Here is a 26,212-nt window from a genome sequence, read left to right on the forward strand (position 1 = left end):
ACATCAGATCAGAAACAAAACTGTATCTGAGCAGTTTTCGTGTGAGAGATTGGCAGACAAAGTCCAGTGAATACTACAGCATCGCCTTTACATGTCAAAAGCTTGGCAATGGCTCTTCTTCCCCCACTGTGGGTTACTGATGCTGTACGACCAATGAAGAAACAACAAAGATATTTTTCCTTTTCCCCACCACAGCATTTCTCTGTTGTGTAATATTCCTTTTGCCTGGGGAGTTAAGTCCAACATTTCATGAGAAAGCCAAAAGCAAACAACAATTCTCCAGCCTCTTCTCCCAGAGATGCTTTATGTGCTGTGCTGGAATTTCTTTTCTTCCACTTCACTCCTTTTCGTTCATCTAATCTCACTTTTTTCTCTTTAAAAAAGTCACAACTGCCTATTAATCCACTTGGAATAAAACCCCAGCCTACTGTAATTATGGCTATGAACTGCGCATCTATCGGGCCATGAAACTTTGCCCTCCACTTCAGCCCTCTTAGGCTAGTCAGATTTGGGCTTTAGGACCAAGCCAAAGCTACAGGTGACCCCTCTTTCCTAAACCTCCCCTCTGCTATCTCTCTCAGGAATGCCTTAGGTATGTCAGGAGAGCTGCCCTCTTAAAGATGATCTTTGGCTCTCCTCGCTTGTAATCGATTATTAGAGGCAAGCATTAAAAGTATGAGTAAACGTCACCACAGGTATCAGTTGAGAAGTGCCTGGGGGATGTCCCAGCTGAATGCCTGAAATAAGCTTCCTGGGACAGACACTGGTGGGTGGCACTTCCCAGTAGGGTCTTTTTGCTAAGGAAAAAACTTGGGAGAAGATGAAGCTCATCTTCTTTGGGGACGGCTGGCTCCATGACGACCACATTTCCCCAAAAGTCTCCAGTAAATCAAATTCTCCTTTCCACAGCCCTCATTCCCTCTCCTTTACTACCCTTTCTCATCTCAACAGTCTTTCACCCTCCCACTTAGCCACAACTGCCGTGACCAATCCCTGCCACAAAATCCCTCAAACTGTAACAAAACAAGATATAAAAACAGGATTATTATATTGCCCTTTGCCCCTGCCTATGCCACTCAGTTTGTTTTCTTTGCTGCCTTCTTTGGTGTTTGTTTATTTGTTGCCTTTCAAGTCAGTACTCTGCGGAGCAGGACCTACTCCATACATGCATTTGCAGAGGAAACTCTGGGAACTGGGTTCTACTGCAAAGATCATTGTTGGAATTGTGGGGTTTTGGTGGTTTTTTGGTGTTGGTTTTTTTTTTGGTTTGGTTTGGTTTTGGGTTTTTTTAGGATTAAAGTTAACATCAGCAAAAAAGTGTCTTTATACTTTTTGCCAGAGGTAGCAGGTACCCTTTTACAGAAGGAAAGCAGGCAAACAGTTTACAGCTGTAACACTGGAAAGACTGAGACCCGCTCTAGGGACGCTGGACACTCTCTGCCTATTACAACAGCAGTCCAGAAGAGAATTTTTACATGAGATACTTCTTCTTTAGTTTTGCCAGCTTTGGAAATTTCTTCAGGCTGAAAGACTGTCTGACCTGAAATCACAGACAACCTCTTGATTTGCTCTGTCCATAACCATCACCTAACCCTCACTGTTCCTCAGCCTTTTGTTTGGTGAATACAAATCAATACAGAATGAACATTATTGACTCCGTAGCTAAACAGAAGCTGTTGATACTTGATTAAATTCACAACTCTAGGGGGAAGGGGGAAGAAAGTGCAGGCAAGGTCAATGCATCCATAAAGGAAAGCTTCTGAAATGAGACTGGGAGTTTCACTTGCTGCCAGTATCTAATGTGCAGTGTTAAGAGTACAACTCTTTAAACTGGAAGAGTACAAAATTCTCTGTAATTCCAGCAAGCAAGGTTGAACATGACTGCACACCAGGAGCAACACAGAGATTTCCCTGTAGGCCACACCAAACAATCCACCAAGGAACACGGCTTCAGCCTGCGCTCTGGTATCCAACAGATGTGCCTGCTGTTCTGTATGATTGGTCAGGAAGTTTGTTTGACTTATGGGTCTTAAAACTCAAGGTTTTCATGCCTGTTGACCAAGCAGAAAAAAAAAAAAAAAACCAACATTTTTATAACCTGAATTTTGAAAAAGTTAAGTGAGCAGTCTCAAAACACAGTAACATTAACATTTATTGATCCAGTATTTTCAACCTTCATCGGACACTTTTTTTTTTTTTTTAATATAAATTTGAACAGCAGCATTAACTAGCCTAGGCACGTAGTCTCCCTGCCGCAGGCTTCTAAGCAGGGCAGGGTGGTAACACTGAGCAATACCCAGTGACTTGATATGCTTCAAGGAACAAAGCTGCTCAGATAACTACTCCTCAGTTCTTGCCCGCTAAGAAAACCTCATCAATCAGTGCCAATCTCTGTCAATGTGTTTGCAAGGAGAAGTTATTTTACTGTTTCATTGAGTTTGTCATCAATGCTGGTAACATCTAATGAAAATCTGACAGCTCCTTCCTCTGCCAAACGGCATTCTCGTAAACAAGATGCTGTACGTCCTCAGAAAAGTTATTTATTCATGGAAAACATATCACAAAGCTTTACAGACAGCACTTATCCCAGGTGCGCCTCTAGGGAATGAAAACAACTAAACTTAAGTATCAGGTAGTTTTGAGAAAAGCTGCCCACAATGGAATTGATTACAACGTCAAGGATGGAACATGAGGAAAAATTAAGTCCTTATTATGAACTGTTTCTGCCTGGCTCTGTGGCAAACATAGCTGGAAAGGGGACAGGCCCTAGTGCTGGTTTTCCTGGTTCTTCCCATGAAATTAGTTTTACCTTGCCAAACCTTTTGGAAACATGAAAGACATCTATAGTCCACAACACAAAGATTTTAAATTTCTTGTTAATGGTCTGGTTTTTTCCCCTCAGTGAAAGCATTCAGAGAAGGATCATCAGCTGACTCAAGTCTAATTGCTAGAAGCCAACAGAACTGCACTGATTTATATTCCAAGAAGCTCAAACTCTCACAACTTAACTGTCCTACGGCTCAGTTGACAACGTTAGGAAACAAAAGCCTACTGCAAGTCTTTTGAATTCCAGTCCTTTTTTGGAAAACGTATTATTACTCAGGCTTATTTTTCTGAGTCATACCAGTGTAAGGAAGTTTCATCTGGTATTGTACATTCCTTTCGCAGATTTTTTTAATTCCTACATTCAACAACAATGAGATCTGATCATTTATTTGCAGCATTTAAGTTCATTCAAAAACTTTACCATCAAGCAATGTTTGCTACCACCCATTAAAAATTAAGACCTTTTTTTAGCTGTTGTGGTGTATTAAACATTGAGAAAATAGGCTTAAAAGTGGGGATGAAAAAGGGAGACTAATTACCTGTCGGTACAGAGATCTGGGCATGTGCGCTTCACAGACCATCATTTCATTCAAGGCTAAGAAAGCTTTTTCTCCTCATCAAAGAGGCAGCCTTGGACTTTTTTGCTCCTAGCTAGCACAAGGCAGAGGATTCATTTAAACTAACACAAGTTAAGAAAGGTTTCAGAAAACCTCTTCAAGCCACACTCTCCTCCACCACAGAATAGCTCTGGAGCAGTGCTGCTTGCAGGCGAGCCTGAAGAACAGCCAATTTGGAAGTCACATAAAAAATCTGCCCGCAGCTTAAAGAAAATTTTGTTCTTATGCTGGATCACATTCTCATTTACTGAAGAGAAGTCTGATGAGCAGAAAAAAAGCACAGCACGAGCAAGACTAAATGGAGCCTCATGTGAATGGCTCCATCGTACCGTGTGAAGCAAATAAAGGAGAGGCTCCAGAGGAATCACCTGTGTGTAAATTAAGCAACTTTTCATTGACCTGACTAGTCACTGATGGCATGCTGTAGTTCCGTCCTAAGCAGTGACGGAGAAAGAAATGTATAACTAATCCATTAATATCCCCAAGCGTTGTGCACTGAACCCCAAACTAAGGATTCCCAGAGAGCTGTGTTTGCACATCCACTCATCCAAGACAGAGAGTGTTCAATTAAATGTTGATCTTTACGTAAAACTAGCGAGGTGTGAACTGCTCGGGGAGTTACTGGAGATCATGTTGCTATTAATCTCACAATCCAGGGGCAGTCAATGCTCAGAGAGGTAGAAGGCAGTCATCTGAAAGTCGTTAAGGCACCCGAAGCTCGGATTGTCAGAGTGGGAGGCTGTAAAACTGCCCCGTCCCCACTGCATCTTTCACAGGCAGTGGCTGCCTGCTTTCTCACCTGAGCCCCACCCCACAAAAAATCTGCCAGAAGCAGCAGAGAATGGAAGAGCAGAGCTCAGATTTTCTTCCCTGTGTAATACAGGCTGAGCTCATTTAAGTGGAATAGATTGGTCTGGAGAGTAACATGCATTAAAGCACTGTGCAGTGACAGAGCCATGCAAGCAACAAGTGAGACACACTGCAGCGTGTCGAGAACCTTCTACCCAAGTATGCTTGCCATGACCGCCATCAAAAACACTTTTGCACCTCTAGCAATTTCACAGAAAGGAGAGAAAATATTCCATAAAAGGGACTCTCTTCTACCATGAATATCCCCTACTTCTTAAGGGATGCAGAGGAGTTTTAAGAGGGAAACCCTCATCCAGTGGTCCTTCAAACATGAAGAGACAGCACGGGGACTTTCTATTGCTGAGGGCAGGGAGGACAGAGAGTTACAGTGCCTGGGGCTATTTCTGAGTCTGACGCTCTTTCTTTTAAGAGAAAGCAAAATTAGATAAGAGGTGCATGGCGGAGAACCAGAATAGCAAAGAGAAAGTACTGCTTCTGCCCACACTACCAACCCTGAGTTTTGCCTTGCCTTGCCCTGCCACGCTTCACTACTAGGATGATGAAAATCTGGTGGTGACAATAAATCACTCTGTCCCCGGGCACAGTGGAAGCAGCTCTTTGTCCCTGTGGCCCATCTAGCCTCACCACAGGCTCAAGGACTGCAGACAAGGCCATTTTAATTATTTCATTGTCCACAACCGCCTTTCTGAAACACTCTCTTCCAGTTTGGACTAGTTCTGCCTCCTCAGAACGATACAGTTGATCAGACATCTAAAACTCCAGCTATGAACATTTTGCATTATCTCAGAAAACTGAGGATGCGCTTCATTACACAAAAAGCTTCTCAATTTGAAACTGAAGTGATGGCAACAAGAACTCTTTGTAAAAAAAAAAAAAAAAAAAAAAACCAACCTCGAAGTGGCTTATAGCAACATCCTGCAGGTTGGAAGGATTGGCTGATCACAGTTATTGCCTTCTTCATAATACAAGCACTGAATCACTCTCCTACTCTGCCTTTAAAATTCAAAACTAACAAGTGTAAAGCTCAAGCAGCTCCTCCCTGGTTCCCTCTGAGGCCCTTGATTTCACTGCTTCCATTCTGAAGGGGTCATGTTAATGCTGCTCTTACATGATGATTTTAGCACCTGTCCCCAAAGACTCCTTTTTAAAGCAATTCAATAGAGGGAAAGAAATTTCATCCTCTTAAATTTAGATATGTTTCCTCTCCTTTGTAAATAAAAAAGGCAAGCAGAAATGATTATTCCAAATCCAAGCTCAAAGCAAGCAGTCTTTAGCAAATTTACACCTCATGCTAATTTTATGCTTAGCAGGTACGACAGCACGCTGCATCTCAGCGGTTTTGTTTCAAGTTGTCATCATCAAGGCCAGAAGCAAAGGCCTTCCCTCTCAGAGCAAGAAACACCTAGTGCAAGATGCAGGTTTGTGCCACTTCTCTAGACACTGCAACCCAAGATGTCCACTCAAAATATGTAGGCAACTGCTGAACAGTGAAAACCACTATTGCTCTACTCACTACTGGGGAAAAAAAAAAAATCAGCATAAATTAGCCACAGACCACAAGTTTACTCCAACATAGAGATGAAAAGAAGTTCTGGATCATCTCCAAATAATGAGGTTATAGCCCAAACTTCACACTGCCTCCAACTGAGTGTCATCCTCCAGAGCAGCTGGGCACGCGTGACTGACATTTAATCAGTTTCTGTGGTTTCTCAAAATTGGGGAAGAGGTTAATCTTCCATTGTTAAAAACATCACTGTATTCATGACACACATTCATCCAGCATGTCCACACAGCTGAACAATTATATAAAAGACGGCCTTTGAAGGCAAACTATCTGGACATGCTTCCAAGTCCTCAGCATCAGAGACACAGAAATCCTGTCAGCCCATACTGATGCTAAAGCCTTCTAGGGGATAAAACAGGGGGGTGGTGTCATTAAAAAGCAAGCGCAAATTAACCCCATCTATACAGAGAGACACCTGAGTAACAGATGACAATAATAAGGCGAAAGTATTTACAGGTGTTGATCTAATGCCACAAAGACAATAGTAACTGCCCAATAATCCCATATACACAACTTTCTTTAAAGGACTGCAAATCCCTAACCAGTGCGATTTGATATACTTGATGGCAACTCCTTTTGGATCATGGATTTTGAATTGGTTTTTATCTAGAGTGTGCTCTGTATCTTGCAATCCTACTATAAATAGAGCTGTTCTCTTACTTTACTAGGTTACAGACATATTTTTCCATCCTCAAGCAGGCTACATGCAGAGAAATTTACCTGGACACATGACTCATTACGTCAAGGAGAGGAGTTATGCAGGCAATGGCAACACTTTATGCTGTGAGTCAGGAAGGAGAAAATGCTTTACCGTATGGTCTGTAAGAGGAGGCAGCACAATCAGCTTCTCCATGGTATTCATTACCACCCTCCAGAGCTCTTTCAGCACCCGTTTCAACACTGTCTTTTCACACACAGTCGCAAACAGTGTCAGGCTGCAGGGAGAGAGCAAGAACTGAGTAAGTTCAAAGAATGCAATTTACAAGGAAAAAGGAGATGTGTATGGAAGAATCAGTGCCCCATCCAAAGCAGTCTGTCATAATGATTGCTTTAAGGGCAAAAATCTTCCCTTTTCATAATGTACAGCCTGCCCTCGGAGTTCTAGCACTAAAGACCTTTGGGCAAAATGGATTATTGACATTTCTCATCTTAATAATTTCTATTTATTGACCTGGGGATTACAGAAGGTATCACGAAGTTATGGTGGTTGGGAATAGTCTAAATAAGAGCAGGTACCATTGAACTTGTTCCCTTTAAGAAGATACTTCCTAATGTATGAGGTTTACAGAATATATAGGAAAAAATTACAAACAAATATAGAATAATAGGTTTTAAACTTCAAGGGGTATAACGATTTTTGTTGAATACCTAAATTGATGCATCCCAGACTGTTATGCAGAAGTTCCTGCACAGCTTCTGATAGATGCTGAAGTCTCTAAATCTTCCACCTCTATAACCACCTCAAAGCATTTCTTGGACTCCTCTGTATTTTGTTGCACTTGCATTCACCACTAATCACCTGCCATATGTTAATCCCCTTTTACATAAAGAAGTTCTGCTTTATCTCCCTATTTATTCCTCCTTTATTATTGTACAGGCTATCAAAAAGGCCAAGAAATGTTAGATTCTTCTTCAAAATTATCATTGGACTTTGGCATTTACTGATCACACCAGCAGAGCTACAAAACAGGAACTCTGCAGCCAGCAGTGGTGCACAGGCGATAGCCGACTCTTCTACATTGTATAACATCTCCCAGATTTCCCTTCTTCCCATAGCTGGTTAGACAGTAAATGAACAAAACTGAACAGGGACAAGACTGATGTGGGTAGGATGCAGGAAGCATTGAAAAAGACTCTCTTTCTGTAAAGGAGGAAAGAAAATAATCCAGGCTCGGATTATCATCATTAAACTGACTTGCTCCACAGCTGGACGAAAAGCCCATAGCACACCAAGTTCCCAGTGATACAAAGGAAGGTGGCTTCTCAGAATTCGTGAAGGCATGCATGGAAAATACTCGAATGAGAGGGCTTGTAGATGTAATTATTGCTGCAGAGAGTCACTTACTACATGACCCAAAAGAAAGATGGGACAATCAATACAAAGAGCAACAAAAGAAACTGTATTTTAAACTTGTAAAGCTTCATATCTCTCGCAGCATTTATTACGAAAATTGCTGGCCACCCCTTTCAAAATAAAGAACTGCTGTGCATCAGCAAGAAGTTTAACTTCTACAATGATTAAAAACTATTTCTCTTTGTAGATCAAGGCTTAGCTGATGAGAATTATGTACTGTTAGCCACAAAAAGTCCCTGTAGAGCTGAATCATGCTGCATCGTGTTAACGGCAACACTTAATTAAAGCAATGGATCAAGCTTATGTACGTCACATAGTTCAGAAGCTTATTTTCTAGTCAGAACAGCACCAGGTATGACTAGAACACACACGCTTAACATGACTGAGATACTGACTAGTATATGTACCAAGTACGTAAGTACAGTTTGCAATACCTTTGCTAATTGGCTACAGTACAATTTGTATAGGAAAAAAAACCGTAGCTAGTAAATTTACAACCTCAGTCTTTCCCACTACCTGATCAGCAGCATGTTTTGCTGATTGCTATAATTGCCAGAGGGAGAAAGGAGAACTGACAGTGTGCTCTGGCACTGAATGAAGGCTGAAGAGGTGATCCATGGCTTGAGAGAGAGGCAGATATGGGAAGAAAAGCCATTAATTCTCCCCGAGAATTCGGAGGCCAAACATCTCAAGAACAATCCAAGAACATGGAGCTATTTTTCCTTCCCCCATCCTGTTCCCAATCCGATGCACTGTATGTGTAACATCTATTTGAACACTCGCTTACTTTCCATCCAGGAAATCCATCAGTGGCCTCAGGACATTATCTGCGTCTTGTGCAACCGTGTTTCTGGCATTAGCAGCAACATTTCCCGTCCCTTTCACTTGACAGAGGATATCAGACATTTGCTTGACACACTCATCAATACGAGCCTGAAAGCTGAACAGATAGGAAAGAGGCAAACCCAAGATTATCAGTGGCAGAGACCTCAGTTCTAGTACATAAGGAAAAATATTGCAAGTCCATAAACCATGCACTCAATTATACACTCTTTCTCCCCAAGATTTTCTGCTCGTTTCCTTACTGTATTTGCTACTAACGGGCACGCTACCCAATTCCTTATGCACAACATCCACAGACAGCCTACCACCTATGAACACAAGACACAATCATACTCGAGAGGAGTTTGTTCATTCGTCTTGCAAAAACAAATGATCCTTTCCTGATTTCAAGAAACACTTACTCTTACCTCGAAGCACCCTGCTGTATCTTTGCTTTCTACACAGGGTGTTACACTACAGAGACTGGGATAGAGCATAGAGCAACGGCACAATGCATGCACAACTCCGAGCACCCAGCAGTCCAGTGGCAGTAACTCGGTTATGACCCATCATAGGCTAAGTCTTTCAAATAATAGAGACAGCCTGAAGGCAGGCACTGACTGAAACCAGTCCACTGGTCAAAATGTCAAAATGGGATGTGGGGCTCAGCTGTGAAACGAGCAGCGTCACTGTACTGAAGTGACATGCAAGCCATTAAAGCACAGTTACTTTTCCATCTTTTACTGCTAACAGGAGGTTCAAAATGAAATAATACAATGGTTAAAAATGATTAATAGATCAGCAGAGCTGTCAACATATCAATTCAGCGAATAAAGGAAAATGCTTTGACATTTGAAAGAACAGGTACTAACAACAGGCATTACAAGTGACATTTAGCTATCCACTAACAGCAGAGAGGTTTGAAACCAGGAAGAGAAGGCAGTGCTTGGAGCTAGGGTAAAGATTTAAGAGCAGGAACACAGGTTTGGAAGTCAGCTTTAGACCTGCATAAATGGCCTGAACTTCTGCTGTGTGAGCTACCTAGGACATCTGTGAGTTGGGTGCCAGCATACAACCCCTCTGCCCCATGGCTCTCACCTTCCTTCTCCACCCCGTCACCTCTGTCCTCTCCTGCACTGCCACCTCCAGCCTCACCGTCCCTCTTGCTCACTTCTAACCTGCCTCTCACTGGAGCAATTCCAGAGAGCAATTCCAGAGCTCTTTCTCCATGCAGCCTCCACTTCCACTTTCCCCATTTCTAGAAGAGTCACTTGCAGCAGCCAGTTGTGGCTACAATGACAGCTTAACCAGAGACCTAAGTCACATCAAATAAAATAGCACCAAGCAGTTCCTGTGCTGCTGACAGTCCCTGTTCTGTTACAGGCTAATCCCACCCCACAGTTCTCCCAAATACTGCATCAGTTGTAGGACCCTGCTTCAAAGATGCTGTAAATCCCCAGTCAGGAGATGAAAAATAACAGAATCCCTTAAAAGATAAAAATTAATACGAGGCAAAATTGTCACCATTGGTGAAAAATGATAAATCAGTTACTATGGCAACAGGTTCACCTGAAAGTGAAGCTTGTACAGATGTACAGCTTAACAGGAGCCCTGGGCAGCAGCAAGTTAAAAGACAACTTCACCTATGCTGTCAGGCAGGGCCTTCTGCTCCCCAGTTCCTGCAGGAATTCCCTGAAGCCTCCAAGAACAAAACAGCAGGTAGCCTTGTGTGAAGTATAAACCTTTCAAGGCTCCTTTTCTCTATGACATCCTTTAAAGCAGAAAATGCTTCTGTGTCCAGACATAATCCTCTCTCAGCGCAAAGGTGGTGAGGCTCTCCAGATGCATGCTGCTTTCCCAGCAGGTGCAATGATCTCACACAGATGAAGAAAAGTTAAGATCTGCAGCATCAGGTGTGCACAGTGTTGTAGGAGCAACTGTTTACAGACTCTGCACAGAATATTGTAGATATCTGTCTTACCTCCCACATTTACATCCTTTAGAAGATCCTGCTTATACAGTAAACTGCAGCTCTGCTTTTCATTCCCTATTACCGTTTAAAGAATGAGCAAAGTATCTGAGCTGTCTGACTGGCTAAATCTCTTGCTGGTACATCTCTCTAAAACACTCCCTGGTATGTATGCTGATACTGAATAATCTCTTTAAATTATATTTGCAAATGCCAAGATTGTATCCTAATTGTCTTGTAGCAGTGACACCATGGAGACAGGTTTCAGATAACAACATCCACCTCCTAATTATGATTTTTCTCTCATCCTCCATCTAATTATGAACCTTATCAATTCAATTCAGTTAACGTTTGAATCTCTCCATTTCTTGCTATAGCATCCATTACCAACAATGGGAACTCCTCACTTATCTCCCCACTTAGCTCCATGTGCTGAAATCCAAATAGTCGCTGACAAATCCCACTGTGATTTTTTGGTCATAAGTACTGCAAATCTGTAGACTGTAGGATGCCAAGTTGGTGGAATTTCCTTTATACCTCTTGCCCATGTTTCGGCTATACTACAACTCATGTCTGCGTTAATCCTGTTATAAATCACAACATGAAATGAATGGGGTTTACCATGAGAAGTGGTTGTTTTTGAAGTCAGTTGGGAACCCTGTATTTCTAGACTTTGCTTAATTGACATCTTTTATGGTTCACTATGAAATTATTATGAAGTCGAGAACATTTTTATTCTCAGGTAAATGGTAACATGATTTGCAATAAAACTTAATTGCCATCAATTACTCTTTAAAGAGCTCCTTCCCTTGAAATGTTAGAAAACACCATTCACTGCAACATTAGAACAAGTCAATCTCAAACTCTAAACCCGTTTCCTTCTTATTCCAATATTCATTTAACAATCAGAAATCAGTCAGCTGTTTCATACATTTAGAAGAGAACGTTTAACAGGGATGTTGTTTCATAAACGCTAAGCTGGAAACTGCTCTCTGAGCAATAAAGGAGCAGCCAATTCTGTTACTGACAAGCACTACTTACAGAAAAAAATCACTCTATGTAATTCAAATACATTTCACAGTTGAGAGATCTCCATGTTACATTTCTAAGCAGAGCAATATAGAAAAGAGAGACTTTAAAAACATTTCTCACTTCTTTAGATGGTCTCAGTATTTGAAAGACCATAAATTTATGACAAAAAGAAAAATATAATACAGTTGACATGAGTTTCTTTTCTCTTTTTAACCTGCCTGAATGAGATTAGACAAAAGAAAGGAATGCTTCAAGGACAGGGACTTTGTTATACTCACCTGTTACCAAACACTGCACTCAGCTCATCCAAAACATTGTTCAGCTTCACCTGGAGCTCTTTGAGATGGTCACTTGCTTCTGCATCCAACTGTGGATAAAAGAAGAGCACTTAGCTTGAACCCAGAGGGCAGCCTGCTGTCCTTCACAGTGTTGCTCCACACTGTTGAGGCTACTCTTAATGACCAGGTGAACTATCACCATTACTCTGCCAGCTAGGATGCTCTCCTTCAGTGCCTGCTGCTGTTACAGAAGCTGTAAAATCATCAAAAGATATTTGCCTGAAGAGCAGCAAGTGGTTTCCCCAGGCTCCGATACCCTCTGATACCCTTCCTGATATTTGTAAAGTTGAGAAAGAAGTGAATGTGAACTCCCTGTGGCCAACAGAGTAAGCAGGCTGAGAAATCATCAAGCACTGTGCATTACATTGGGCTCATGGGTCATTTCACTCCTCTAAGTCTAGGAGGAGACAGGGCTTTTCAGACTGGATGTTATTTACTTGTGCATTTCTCCATGCATGGTCTTGAAAGATGCTATTTCACCTCCCACCCTGCTGTCAGTATTCAAACTGAAGATTGACCCAGCCACTCTCTCAGAAGACTGGACCCAGCTATTTTGAAAATCTGGCCACAATATCATGGCAGGAACTGATCACTTTTGGAAAGCATAATCTCAGCTACGGGTATCAAGCACAGGTAGCTCTACTCCCACATGAAGCCAGATATCTTTTTGTATACAACTATTCAGAGGAGACTTCACAAAAGAAACAAAAAAAGTGCCCCAAGCAGTGCACTGATGCTGCTGACGCCTTGGCACATTCTGTAAGAAAGTGCTTGCTCCATTATTATCAGCCCAAAGCTACCTGTTTTTATATTAAACAGTGCCCTGTATTCCAGCTGTAGTCATCCCTCCAGCCTCGAAAGAGCCACTTCTGAGCAACCTACCTGTGTGTATATATAACACCACATTGAATGCTTTGGGATCATGTGCTCTGAAAAGTAACTTGTAAAACAGATTTGCCTTTGTATGCAGGCTGGCAAGCTGCTTGTAAAACAAAAACCTTCCAGAAATGTTTGCATTTGGCATTCAGAGCTTCAGCCCTTACCTCTAAGGCAGAATATCTATTTACAAATGTAATGAACCAGATGCCAGTACAGTGGTTAAAAATCAGTTTAGATTTTTATGGTATATCCATGCATGCAGCTATACAGGATTTGAACATGACAGGAGTTCCCATTTCTATATTCAGTGCTGAAGCCCTCTTCATATTCCTGTCAGAGAAAGCCAAGCCTTAGGGGATTTGGAATCTGATCCATTCATTCTCCTGTTGTAAGCTGGCACGGAAAACTGACTCTGTTAGGCATTTGAACCTGTGCTAATGAAACTCTTGGATCAGAATTTTAAAAATAATTAAAAAAAACCCAAGAAAATGATGATTACTTAAGCCTTATAAATTTAGGCATTGCTAGCTCTGATTATTTTTCCTTTATTAAAGTGAACTTGTATTCCTATTACCTTTGTAACTCCCTCGCTCTATGAAGGCAGAAGGAAGCTAATGTCATGCCAATCAGTAGTCATTCTAGCCAACCTTGTAGGTAACAAAGCAAAACCAGCATCTGTTGGTGGTGGTTTCTCTTGCCCCTACATTAATCCTTCCATTCTCGTACTGTGTAAAGGGGCAACGAGTCACAAGCTGACTGGTTTGCTATCTACAATTAATGGCACTGAACAGCCCTCTGATTTCGGCCATTTCTGGTAGATTTGAGGCAGGACCAGCTCACAATTCATCACAACATTTCAAGTAACTGCTTTTCCAGATGGAAAAAAAAAAAAGCCAGAAGAATTTGGCACAAGACAGCTATTCCTCACTATTTACTTCTACTTCTTTCTAAGCTACCAGATGCATGGTCTAGAAGATGTTTGTAGTCAGGATCAACAAACTTATTGCCCTGGTTCATGAACCATGCAATTAATGATTTGTTTTACTGTGAGGTGAGATGGAGAGCTCACCAACTACCTCTAAGCTTCTCTGTGCTATTGCACTTGTTGACTGCAAACTGATCTTCTCGGGAGTGGAAGAAAGGCTGATTGCAACCCCTGTACTGCAAGAAGGGACAGCTGGAGCAATGCTTTGCCAAAGGGATGAGCTCCATTATCAGTGGTAAGGAACTCGCTCTCCTCCAGAACATCAGCTCACAGCTCTCTGGGTGCAACTGGCCAGACACCTGCCCAGATTTAACTTCGAGGTGTGCAGCCTTACCCTCAGGAAGCAAAGCCCTGGTGGTAAGCATTCTGGTTCAGCATCCACCAAGTCCTCTGTCATCCTAGAAAGGCTGCTGTCTTCTGAGCAACTGCTACTATGGAAGGGGGAGTCCACATAATACATTACTGATCATCACTGGCACGCTTTGGCTTGAAAGCAAATTTTGGGGAATTACCTGCATGTGATTTAAGTCCATTAGGAAGGTGCCGGTAGGTGCATACTGCTGTTTCACATATATAAATCACCCATCAGCTACAGAGTCCCTGTAGCACATAGTATAACTGCAAACTGTTCTTTGCCAACATGGAGAAGCACTGATATCAGGGCTGAAATAAAACAGCGTACGTTTTGCTGTTGATGTTCAGCCAATGAATTCTAAGCACATCAGCTATCACCGATAGCAGGAAATGCTATTTGGACTGCATGATAAATCTGGCTGGTAGAGTAAAGCAGAAAGCAGCATTAGGCAGCTGGGTCGCTGCCATGTGTCACATCCAGACCATTTCTGTCGGAAGCTGGATCTCAGCAGGCTTATGATCTCCATTCTGTGGGTGTATCAGAGATGATTCAGAGGAAGAAAGCTAATGAGAAGTCCTCTGTGCAAAACACGGGACAGCACCCACAGCGAGGTGGCTTCTGATCTCTGAGCAAATGCTCCAGTTCCAGTGGAAACAGTGGCTGGCATGGCCATAGTTCTGTGTTTGAGGCTAAATGTGCGACACAGAAAACTGAGGTGCATGCAAAGAGGGAAGAGGTAACCCTATATTTACATTTCAGGGAAGAAAGCAGGGCCCTGTTAATTTCCTGCAAAGATTTGGGACCTGGCACTTCAGAGACTCTGGGCTTCAAAGTCTCATCCAAGCATATTCAGGGCTGGAACCTCAAGTTCTCTGCTACTCTGAGTGGTGGCATTTACAGCATAGTGCTATGAACTTCATTTTAGGTTGATCTTCTCCTGCTTCTCTCATGGATGAAATGGAACCCATGAGTCTAAGAATTTGCTGTGATGGGCTTCCAAGTTTTCCAAGAGATGTCATTAGATCGTCTTTGGTTTCTACGCACACCAGTGAAGCGTGAGCGACTAGAACTGGAAGGCTTCTCTGTAGCTGGAGAAACATAACTCTTGCCTTCTGTGAGGTTGAAGATGTTAATCAATTCACACCTTAAAGCCAGAGAACCTGTGAAATGATCAGGTCTGATCTGACATATCAGCAGCTAGAGAATTTTGCCCTGCTATCCTATTTTAGCTTTATGCAAGTTATAGAGTTCATCTGGCTCCAGCTTGAAGCTGCTGATCTGCCTCCCTCCACCAGCACCTGGGAGCTCCCCTCTGCAGAGGTGACTGTGAGGCAGGGAGCTCAACAGATCCGGCCTCCCTTTATGGTCTCGCTTGCACTGACTTTTCATGCATCTCCCCACTTTCCTACAGGATTCAAGAGTAAGGACCCTGGAGCACTGAATCCAAACAGCTGCCAGCTTCTCAAATACTAGGGTGGCCTTAGCTATGGCATGTGGGATGCTAAAGAGGAGCAATCAGTAGATACCACAAATCCTTTGAGAACATTCCTATCAAGTCTTAGCTGTTTCTAAGTTGTCCTGCAATTCGTTATGCAGGTGGCTAACTTAGGATTTAAAATGTGGGCCAACCCTGGCTGAGCATTAAGAGGAGAGTTTCCTGAAGCATTAATTGAACAGATTAGCTTGAAACCAAAGGCATGAAAATTGTATGATGACAATCTGCTGCTACTCAGCAGCTTATTCTTTGGGTTTCCTAGGCAGTGCTTGTCTCTGATACTCATCCCACATGCTTGGCTTTGGGGGGAAAAAAAAAAAAAAGGCAGAAATGTTTTAAACTAGGCTTCCACAGCACATCTGGGCTTCAGCAGTGGGCAATGCACAGAACGTTTTAATTGCAGTGCCATGAGTTCATAACTTATGAAAAGCTAAGCAAAATAATGGACTGCAGAAAGCGATCTCTCTCAAGCAAAATGAGAAAGGCTTATCCTGGTGTCAGGGACAGTGCACAGAGCAGGCTGAAGTCTGCAGGGAAACTGCAGAGGTGGGTATAAAATGCAAGTCATGTTAGCTTTTATTAATGTATGAATAATTAAATAAATGAGGCTAAGTTCAGGCAAACACTAGCAATGAATCTATATAGCCCACTTTAGCACAGAACTAAATTACAATCTCCATTCTGTGGGTGTATTGGAGATGATTCAGCGGAATCAAAGGTTTCAAAAGGTATTCATGCACCCAATTTCTGTCCAGGACTCACCCCCTGATTCCACTGTTCATTATGCTTTTAATGCTACCTGCCACTCCATAAACGCCGTCTTTCCAAAACATGCTTCAGGAATGTCTGAGAATGCTACTGAGCCACAGTGAAGCTGTTTTGATCCCATGAGATCAACACAGCTCACAAGGGAAATAAAAGTATTAATTACAAATCCTAAAAGTCATTTAAGATACTTCTTTCTTTGTGTGCATGTGTGTATATATATATGCCTTGAGATCTCAAGCACAGACCCAAGACAATCCCTCCACACAGAGCTTTCTAAAACGCTGCTGCTGTCCTTATTGTTTCTGACTAGTAATGCTCACAGACCACATTATGTCAACACATTAAACCCAGAGATGCTGGGCAATTTTTGCCCTGTTTTGTGCCTTCTGAGTACTACAGTTGGAAAAAGAAAAAGAGAAGTGGGGGCAAAGGTACCATTCCTCATTTGGGGAAAAAAAAACGTAAAGGAAGGCACTGTATCTCCTTCTATGACAAGGTGACCCACTTAGTGGATGAAGGGAAGGCTGTGGGTGTTGTCTGCTTGGACTGTAGTAAGGCCTTTGGCACTGTCTCCCACAGCGTTCTCCTGGAGAAACAGGCTGCTCATGGCTTGGATAAGTGCACTCTGCGCTGGGTTAAAAACTGGCTGGATGGCTGAGCCCAGAGAGTGGTGGTGAATGGGGTCAAATCCAGTTGGCGGCCAGTCACGAGTGGTGTTCCCCAGGGCTCAGTGTTGGGGCTGGTCCTGTTCAATTATCTTCATTGATGATCTGGATGAGGGGATCGAGTGCACCCTCAGTAAGTTTGCAGACAACACCAAGTTGGGTGGAAGTGTTGATCTGCTGGAGGACATGGAGGCCCCTGGACAGGCTGGATCGATGGGCCAAGGCCAACTGTATGAGGTTCAACAAGGCTCAGTGCTGGGTCCTGCACTTGGGTCACAACAACCCCATGCAACGCTACAGGCTTGGGGAGGAGTGGCTGGAGAGCTGCCTGGAGGAAAAGGACCTGGGGGTGTTGGCTGACAGCCGGATGAACATGAGCCAGCAGTGTGCTCAGGTGGCCAAGAGGGCCAATGGCATCCTGGCTTGTATCAGGAACAGCATGGCCAGCAGGACCAGGGAGGCGATGGTGCCCCTGTACTCAGTACTGGTGAGGCCGCACCAGTATGTTTGTCTACATGTTCTATTTTCAAAGCTGTTGTCTCACCAATTGTTACTTACTAGCCAGCTTCAATCTACATCAGAAAAAGGACTACTCAAACTAGGACGAGACCTTTTTTACTCTAGCAAAAGAGAGGACCTGGCAGGTTTCAACTCAAGAAGCAAAGTACTACATAGTCACCAAGAGGGAAACCCCTGGGGACGGCAAATAATGCAGGCACCTAACACAACACTATTTTTTTCTGGTGATCAGTGGCAGCCTAATGAAGTGGACAAGCAGCATTTGAAAAGAAAAAAGATCGCTTCCAAAAACCAGCTTCCTAGCATGTTTGCCTCGTTTCTTTCTGTGTGTTTTATTGCTCACAGTCTGGGTTCCTCTCCCTTTCTTTTGTTTCGATTCCACAGTGCAGGGGAAACAGTGGATTCATCACCTCAGTTCTACTCTACCTATACCTCCTGAGAAAGGTTTTAAAGGGCAGAATGTAAAGAGACCTAGGCTAGGAAAAGTAGCCAACTGCCTTAATAAACACTTTTTTTTCTCCCCCTATTTAATGCACTATCAGGTGGTATTTTCAATTTGCACATAGTATTTTCAATTTGAAATACAGGGAAACCCTACTTAACGGCCACCGCTATGGAAAAAAGTAGCAAATTGATTCCTTAAGGGACATTAAGTGTGCATGGATTAAAACTTTATAAACCACTTCACAAACATCTCATCACAAGTTTATTTTTTCCTGAAAAATGAGCGTTTAGCTACCATTGCTATTACAGCTGTGAGCCTATAATTCTAGTTCTTGATGTAGGGCTCGGAAATTAGGATTGTTGAGATCACATGCAAAAGAATGACAGCAGTTTTCCTTGCCTCATGGGGTAAATCTATTTGTTGAGATTTTTGCCACTTCATAGAATTCTGCCACTGAACACAAGAAAGATTTGAAACAGCAATACAGGCAAAAACTGAGCTGTCCATCACCAAAGCTGACATTCCTCTTGGCATACAGGTCATAGCACAGGTTCTACCACAACACAACCAAAGAGAATGCACTTAGGCTTTGAAATATTTTTTTCCTAACATCAGTATCAGCAGCCTTTTCTTCATCTTCCCGAATCTTGAAAAGCAATGAAAAAAGAAGAGAGAAAAAATAGATACACAGATTATATCAGAACAGACACAGTGATCTGGGAGAGGAAAACCTTATTTCTGTAAAAATGGCCATCTCAGAACAAAGAATAAAAACTAAGATATTTATGTTCATGGACACATCTGAGTATCCAACAAAGCATGAGTACAGGACTCTTATTTGCATGTCTGCAATATATTAGATATTGAACATTTAATGCCAAAGGTAGTGTCCCACATTTATGCGCCACATAAAATGACCTGGTGTCAACAGTTCTCAGACCTGTCTGTCTGTCTTCAGAGCTGTGAAACCACCAGCCATACCCACATCCATCCCACATGAGCACAGTACATATCCTTCTCTTCACTCCTCCACGTATTCTGTGCCTCAAAACATTCACTCCTGCATCTTATGATAAATTTTGTTGAAAAGTCTTCAGGCATGGCTGTCCCCTCACACTTCTTATAGTGCCAGGTGTCACAGGGCTCTCCTTATGACTGCAGTCTGCAAGTATCAGTATGATGCAAATAACCTAGTAACAGTGCAGTAGGAATGAGTAATACTCAGTCTCTCAGCACTCTTACCTCTTTACCACCCATGGCTTCAAACATCTTCTCTAGCTGCACCCTCAGCTGTTGGATGTTATTCATCAGGATGCAGGGCTGACGGGACAAAAGCGGGTACCTGTTACTGCCAACACATTTTCACCAGTGGTACAATCTGTGCCTCAACACCCTTCCCCAAGTACCACCAGATCTGACAGTCCAATAGGAGGTAGGGTATGCACAGATTTCAGCACTCAAACCTAAAAAAGACAAGTTATTTTTTTTCTCCAGCTTGGAATGGGATGGCTCAGATCAGGGAGATCTCTGCTGTTGTATTTTTCTCCTCAGTTTTATCACAGAGAACTAACTGACAAGACATCAGTGTTAGGAGAAGGCCCAACTCTCTGCAGCTCCTGCCATGCCCTAGAAGAGTCCAAGCTCAGTCACCTTCAAACTCTTAATGCTGCACTGTACTATTGTGAATGGTGTACATCCCAGATCCGAAGGGGAACTGCTAGCCAAAGCTGCATTCGGAGACACATCTGGGTCCTGCCAGGTCAAGCCTGAGCGCAACAGCCAAGGGCAGCCTGAGCAATAGACTCTTCCCTCTGCAGTTGCATCCCCAGTACAGGTGTAGGAGATAGCAGAACCAGCATGGGACAGACCCAGGGTTCAAAAATGTAAGGCCCTGTTTTATGTAATACACAGAATTTTACTGAATTCTGGATTAAACAGCAAGATAATTAGATGGAGACAGCAGTAAACAGAGTGCTGCTAAGTACCAGATCTACAAAACAATCTGTGCCCATTTTTTATTAATTAACTCTGTGACACACAACCCTGACAGGCACAGTGGAAGTTAATTTCAAGGGGACCTGACAGCCTCCAATCCCTGCAGATCATCTTCAGGACCTAGTTTTATTTTATGGCCAAGCCAGAATTCAATCCGCAAAAGCATATGAATTCTGATAAAAACAATACTGAAAATATTTACACCATCAACAGGGGCAGGTACAACGTGAGAAACTTGGTTTCATCAGGACAATTATGTGATGCCTGAGGGCAGAAAAGAAGCTCAGCACGACTCACCAGTTTCTCCTTGGAACAGTAGGACTGGAAGCTCTTGGAGAGGATGTCAGCATACTGCATCAGCACTTTCCCAATAGTCTGAGAAGACAAGATGTGAGCACTGTTACTTGTCCTCTATCACTGCAGGAGAGCTCCAGAAAATAAAATGAAAAAAACATCATACTGTTTTGCATCCCACTAAGGGAAGACAAACAGCTGGATGTTGAAGGTATTACCTTAGCAAACCTCCTATTGTAATGAGCAACAATGACAGGGTCTGGGCACTCCAGCTTTTTAATGATCTCAAAGCTCTGATTGAGCTGGGTGAAGACGTCCACCACTGAGCAAGAGAACAGAGCATGCTCGGATGTTTGCTGGAACTAAAACAGAAGTACAAAGAGTCACTCTCAAATGAAAAGATTTGAAATACACCTATTTCATGGGTGTCTCCATCATCTGCTGTACTGGAGGCAGGACAACTTTACCAAAACCTACGTCTTCCTCAGAATTAGTCAAAAGCTCTCCAAAAGGCCCAGAGGAGCTAAACAGCCAATTCTATTGGATTATAAGTTCACTGTCTTTCACCAACTATGACATGACGAGCACCAAGGAAATGTAACATGATGCCAAGACCTTTAACAAAATGCACAGCTTGCCTGTCAGTTAATGAGGAAAGAAGGAGAGAGCGAAGAGGTTTTTTTTTAGATTTTCTTAAAATTTAGATATTAAAGAGAATGCTTACATTAGCATCACGGACTGCAGTGCCAACAGTCACTGAACAAATGGGAAGGCTCTTGCTCTCCACCGGGAATACTCAGCAAATTAAGAATAAGATTACTCTGTCAGTGGATTAAGGTCACATTCTCACTGCATGACTAGAGTACATGCAAAGTGCCTTATATTTCAATGACCTCTCACAAACACAGAGAGATGAGAGAGCACCAAGCCACTGGCTGACAGACTAACAGCAGCAGAACAGAACAGACATAAATGAGTGATATGCACCTTGCTACTAAACAGCCTTCTGTGACCTGTAGAAAAAAAGTCCTAAAATAAACAAGCTTCTCATTTGTTTAGCAAGCAAAAAGGGCTGCATCCTCCATTTGTACGACAGCTGAATTTAGTGTTGTTGTTTGGTTCTGGGCACTGAAGGATGGAGTGCCAAGCCCTCCACTCAGAGTGACCTACATACCCCATCTTTTTTATCTCTCTCCAGAGCACCATGCAGGAATTCTAAGGAAACGTCTTCATTTTCATCCAGCCACTGCATCACAAACTGCTCAAACCACCTGCAGGAGGGACAGGAAAGACAGCAAGTTACAGCAAGAAACAGAGCACCCCAACAAGACTCAGACAGTGCTGCTGTTTCAGCAAGCCTTGTGAAAGCTTGCCACTGCTAGATATCTGAATGCTGTTAATCTGGGTGTGCAGCCAAAGTTCCCAAAAATACTCCTACCTGTACACAAGCTACGAGTGAGCAGGGGGCTGTACCATCACTTGGGCTGGACAAGCAGAACACAGCCCAGCCTCTGCGGATTGTTGGTCCTGTGCTGGTTCTGTCCTTCTCCCATCTCTCCTCTTTCTTCACACCTTCCCCTTTTTTCCCCTTGAGCACCACATTTAACTTTGCATCATCTCAGAGCACTTTGTCTTTTCCTCCCATCACCCATGTGCCAAACAGGACAAGGGAGACCTCCAATATCACTATCTCTGCATGCTAAGAGAGACGGCACTCTGTCGTGTTGCCCATTTGTGTCTACTGTCTTTCCATGCAAGAGCTGCAAATGAGTATAAAGGGAGGAAGAGACATGCCTGTTTTCCAGGGCCCTTCAGCCACTTTATCTGCAGATACAGACATATTCCTGGAGTGCTAGGGAAGGAGAATCAAGGCTAGAAGTTTTCTCCACTTTAATCCTGCTCTCCCTTTCCTTAGGCCTTCTCTAGAACACCCTCCCACTTCTGTGGGCTGCTGATCTCACTGTGAAGATACTTGAGTAATGTTAACTTCTGGTGATAGCACGGCACATCTGCTAGGGCTTGCAGGAAGCTGGCCAGCCCTGTGAGCAGCTCTTCATTGTTTTCTTTTGAAGAAGCACAAACTTAGTTCACGTTAAGTGCTGCACCAACAGCCTTGGAGCATGGTAAAGTCCCCAAACCAGGCAGGTCCTAGAAGCAGGATAGCAAAGTTTTTCTCTGTTCCTTCCCCTCACTTAGGAGGATAAGCTACATGGTAGAGTAGAATTCAAGAAGCTGCTGTATCTCAGAGAGATGCCTTACAGGAGGTGGAGTCTGGAGCTACCTCCTGCACTGAACAAAAGGTTTCTACGCAACCCCACCTTGGCCAAATAGGCAAGGTGAGAAGCGGCTTTGGTGATGGTATCTTACAGCTGGTCATCCCTCTGTTCTCTGCTCTGTGGAACATATCCACATAGTACAAAAGCTGGGGGGTGGGTGGGGGGATGTTGTCTGTATTTAAGCAACAACATAGCACTTAAAGCTTCATTTAAATGTCTAGGATTTGTTGTGTGCAAGTGCCAACATACTGCAGCTGAAGCAAATCTTAATTTCAAATATTACTAAAGAGCATTCATGAATAAGGGAAGAAAGTGCCCATGTGTGATTTCGGTCCATACAAAAGATTATTATATGAGCTTCACAGAGTACAGCCTCCTCTAAACAGGCAGCTGTGTTCATACAGATTGTGCTAATTATGGGCTGAGTTTGCAAAGAACATGAAAGCATGTGCCAGACATGAGAGGGAGATCAAGAGCAAATTCACAGACAGAGCATACTACATAGCCTTAAATACTCTCTGCACTTTGAAATATAAAGCACATCAATGCTAATATTGGAAATTGTAACTGACACAGTGTTAAATGCCAACAGCAACCTGTCTACGCAGCCCTATTCAATACAGACAGCAGCAGCGGAACATTGTCACAGACATATGGACTTCCTGCATTCTGGAAAAATTCCTTTTGAATGGCACTTTGGGCTCCTAAAAGTCAGCACATTTCAGAGTCTGCCGCAAGTTTCTCAAGCTTTCACCGTTTTATTATGAATTACAGTAGCATATTTTAAAGTGACAGCTCAATCCTTAGATGAGAACTCAGGCAGTTTTCAAGGAAGCAACTACACATCTTCCACCTCTTTCACAGTTCCCAGGCTGCAAGTTGCTGACTGCTTCATATGTCATAGGTCCATGCACAGGGAAGATTACTTGTTTGTGCCAAAAGCCACAATTTTCGCTCTGAGAAGTAGAACTACTTCCTGCTTATCATTCATCCTTAGCTACTGCACCATATCCATAAGAAAGGGCCATTCACTGTTGACAACAGGCATTGCCCGTTTTTATGGCTACTGTATGTTGACATACAAAATCAAGTGCATAGGTATTTTACTGTCTTACCAAACTGTCTAAACAAAGGTGGTAAGGAAAAAGGTACTACTGGGGGGGTGAGGAGGGGAATTACCACCACCTCCCCCCAAACAAAAAAATGCACTACCTCCAGAAAGAGGTTAACATGAGTGTTTAAGTGCAAAGTGAATCACTTGGATCAGGTCAGGAAATTCTGTAACTACATATGCAAAGCCAGCCTCAACTTTGTCCTTTAATTGGCTGGCAGGAAAACACAAGAGAGGTAAATAATCTGTAAATACTTCCAGTCCCTGGGCACATTCAGGACCAAAATGTTTTCTGAGCTGTAACATAAACCTAGAGTTATCTTAGGCCAAATACCCCTTACAGGGTTTTACTATCAGGTCTTAGGCTGCTGAGCAAGTGAGGGGGGACTCTGACGACTACAAAGGCAACGCATCCAAAAAGACATGCAAAATTACCTAGCACAGGAACTAATATAAATAATCTGATTTCATGCAGAAATAGCTTCAAAATGTTGTTATACAGCAAGTATCTTCTCCCTCGTCTGCTTCAATTATTGATCGAGAAGCAAAGGCCATGATGACTCACGCACCAGCACACAAGGGGGAGGCTCGTGGTGCTGCTTCAGAGACATTCTGTGCTTGCAGGGGTCAGCACAGCCCGACTCGAGGCGGCACAGCCAGCCTCTCCAAACGAGGTCTGCACAGAATATGCCTCAGTCCTGCCTGCCGGCAAGGGGAGCGGTGCTTTGTGACTAAAGGAAAGTTTACCTCTGCTGATTGCACAACAGTAATATAACACAAAAGGCTGCAATTACAGCTTGGCCATGAGCCTGGCTCCTGCGGTCTCAGACTTTACAGGTGAATTAATCTTGTTCATTTGCTGTGTTGATGCATGTGGGTACCCAGTGAACATCCTGTGGGCCTTGGCAAGCGCAGAGGCAAGAAGGCAGGCAGGGTTTCAAAGAGCAAAAGAATAAATACTATGGTTGATGAAGTGAGCCAGAAGAATAAGACAGGATTTCAAAGGACAGAATGCCTTCCCCCACCAGAGAGGAGGTAGTCTCCAGTACAGCTACAATACTAGCTGCATGCTAGCATCAGTATTAAAACAAAACATAGAACACTTCTTTACAGATCTAAACAGCTAGGGTTTTTCGGGAACTGACACTGGCAGCTTTTTAGCTGGCAGCTAAGATGTGAAGAGAGGAAGTTTTTAAGATCCACTCCCAGCTATGTTGCTACTTCAGTTTCAGAAACTGCTGCTGAATTTCAGAAAATAAGGGGAGCATAAAAACTTCAGCTTCAATACTTTGGAGCCTTCACTTCATTCAATCATATCTCAAGGCTACCAGAAACATGGCTTCTCATAGTTTCCACACTAAAAGTTTGTGGATAGCCTCTTGTCTGTTGAGTGGACAGACAACTCAGCTGTTCTCTGGACAGCAGCAATTTGGTTTCATCTCAAGAGTTTACTGACGTGCAAACTAATGCGTGGACTCCTTTGTTTAAAGAAGCTTCAAGACTAAAAATACTTGTGATGAAGCAAATCAAAGGACAAGAGCACATTGCCGTAATTGATATCAAGAGGCTATTTTGTGACAGGTGAAGGTTATGGTTGAAATAAACATCACCTGTGTCTGACAACGCGGCTATTGTACTAAAGTACAAGAGTGAAGTAAACAAAGCCAGCAGCTTCAAATGTACATGAGCACTGAAGCTCTACCACAAAGGCCAGCAGAGCAGAACAGTCTGCAAAAGACTGCAGGACGCAACTGAGCATCATTATCCTGATTACACAGGAGAAAAAGAGAGATTAAGAATATCTGATGGCTTGCCTGAGATTGCACTGACTCAGAGGCACAGCGAAGAGAACAGGGCTTCGGAGACTGTCACTCCAGCACCCTATTCACTGAGTTAATGCCTCTTGCTGACCTGATTTGTTAAGCAAGGCCCACAGCCCAAGCCAAGCAATTACACCAACTGCCTGAAGTCTTATTAGTATGCAGCTAGCACCAGGCGTGCACCGCAGGATGGGAAAAGAATTCAAAATGCCGAACTGGAAACACAGTCCAAGCAAGATGTCTTTTTTTTTTTCCCAAGAGGGGCAAGTGCAAAGTGCTGCATTTTGACAGCAGTGATCAGGATGGGAGGAACAGCTGGGACACCCTGTTGAGGGTGCCTGGGGGCTGGTTTGTGGAGCACTGGAAGCATCACTAGTCAACAATACCACTGAAGAAAAACAATTTAAAAAGGCTGTTATCATCCCATTGTGAGAAAGCAGCAGCACTGCCTGCAAGGCAATGCAAGGCAAGGTCTAGATGAAAGATCAGTATT

The 26,212-nt window shown here is 43.0% G+C and overlaps 1 protein-coding gene across 7 annotated transcripts in view; it reads right to left on the reverse strand.

Moving 5' to 3' along the window:
• Positions 1-26,212, reverse strand: part of UNC13B (unc-13 homolog B) — a 224,037-nt gene that overhangs the window by 15,581 nt on the left and 182,244 nt on the right. For all 7 annotated transcript variants that reach the window (XM_087777597.1, XM_087777596.1, XM_087777595.1 and 4 more), the window contains 7 exons: positions 21,687-21,783; positions 20,731-20,874; positions 20,516-20,593; positions 19,466-19,543; positions 12,053-12,141; positions 8,739-8,891; positions 6,689-6,812 (listed from right to left, as the gene is read on the reverse strand). In XM_087777597.1, the coding sequence (XP_087633723.1) occupies positions 6,689-6,812; positions 8,739-8,891; positions 12,053-12,141; positions 19,466-19,543; positions 20,516-20,593; positions 20,731-20,874; positions 21,687-21,783 (763 nt within the window). The remainder of the gene's footprint in view (positions 1-6,688; positions 6,813-8,738; positions 8,892-12,052; positions 12,142-19,465; positions 19,544-20,515; positions 20,594-20,730; positions 20,875-21,686; positions 21,784-26,212) is intronic.

Source organism: Nipponia nippon, unplaced genomic scaffold (genome assembly GCF_047370975.1).
Source record: "Nipponia nippon isolate SJK-2023a ecotype South Korea unplaced genomic scaffold, ASM4737097v1 scaffold_40, whole genome shotgun sequence".
Taxonomy (NCBI): Eukaryota; Metazoa; Chordata; class Aves; order Pelecaniformes; family Threskiornithidae; genus Nipponia; species Nipponia nippon.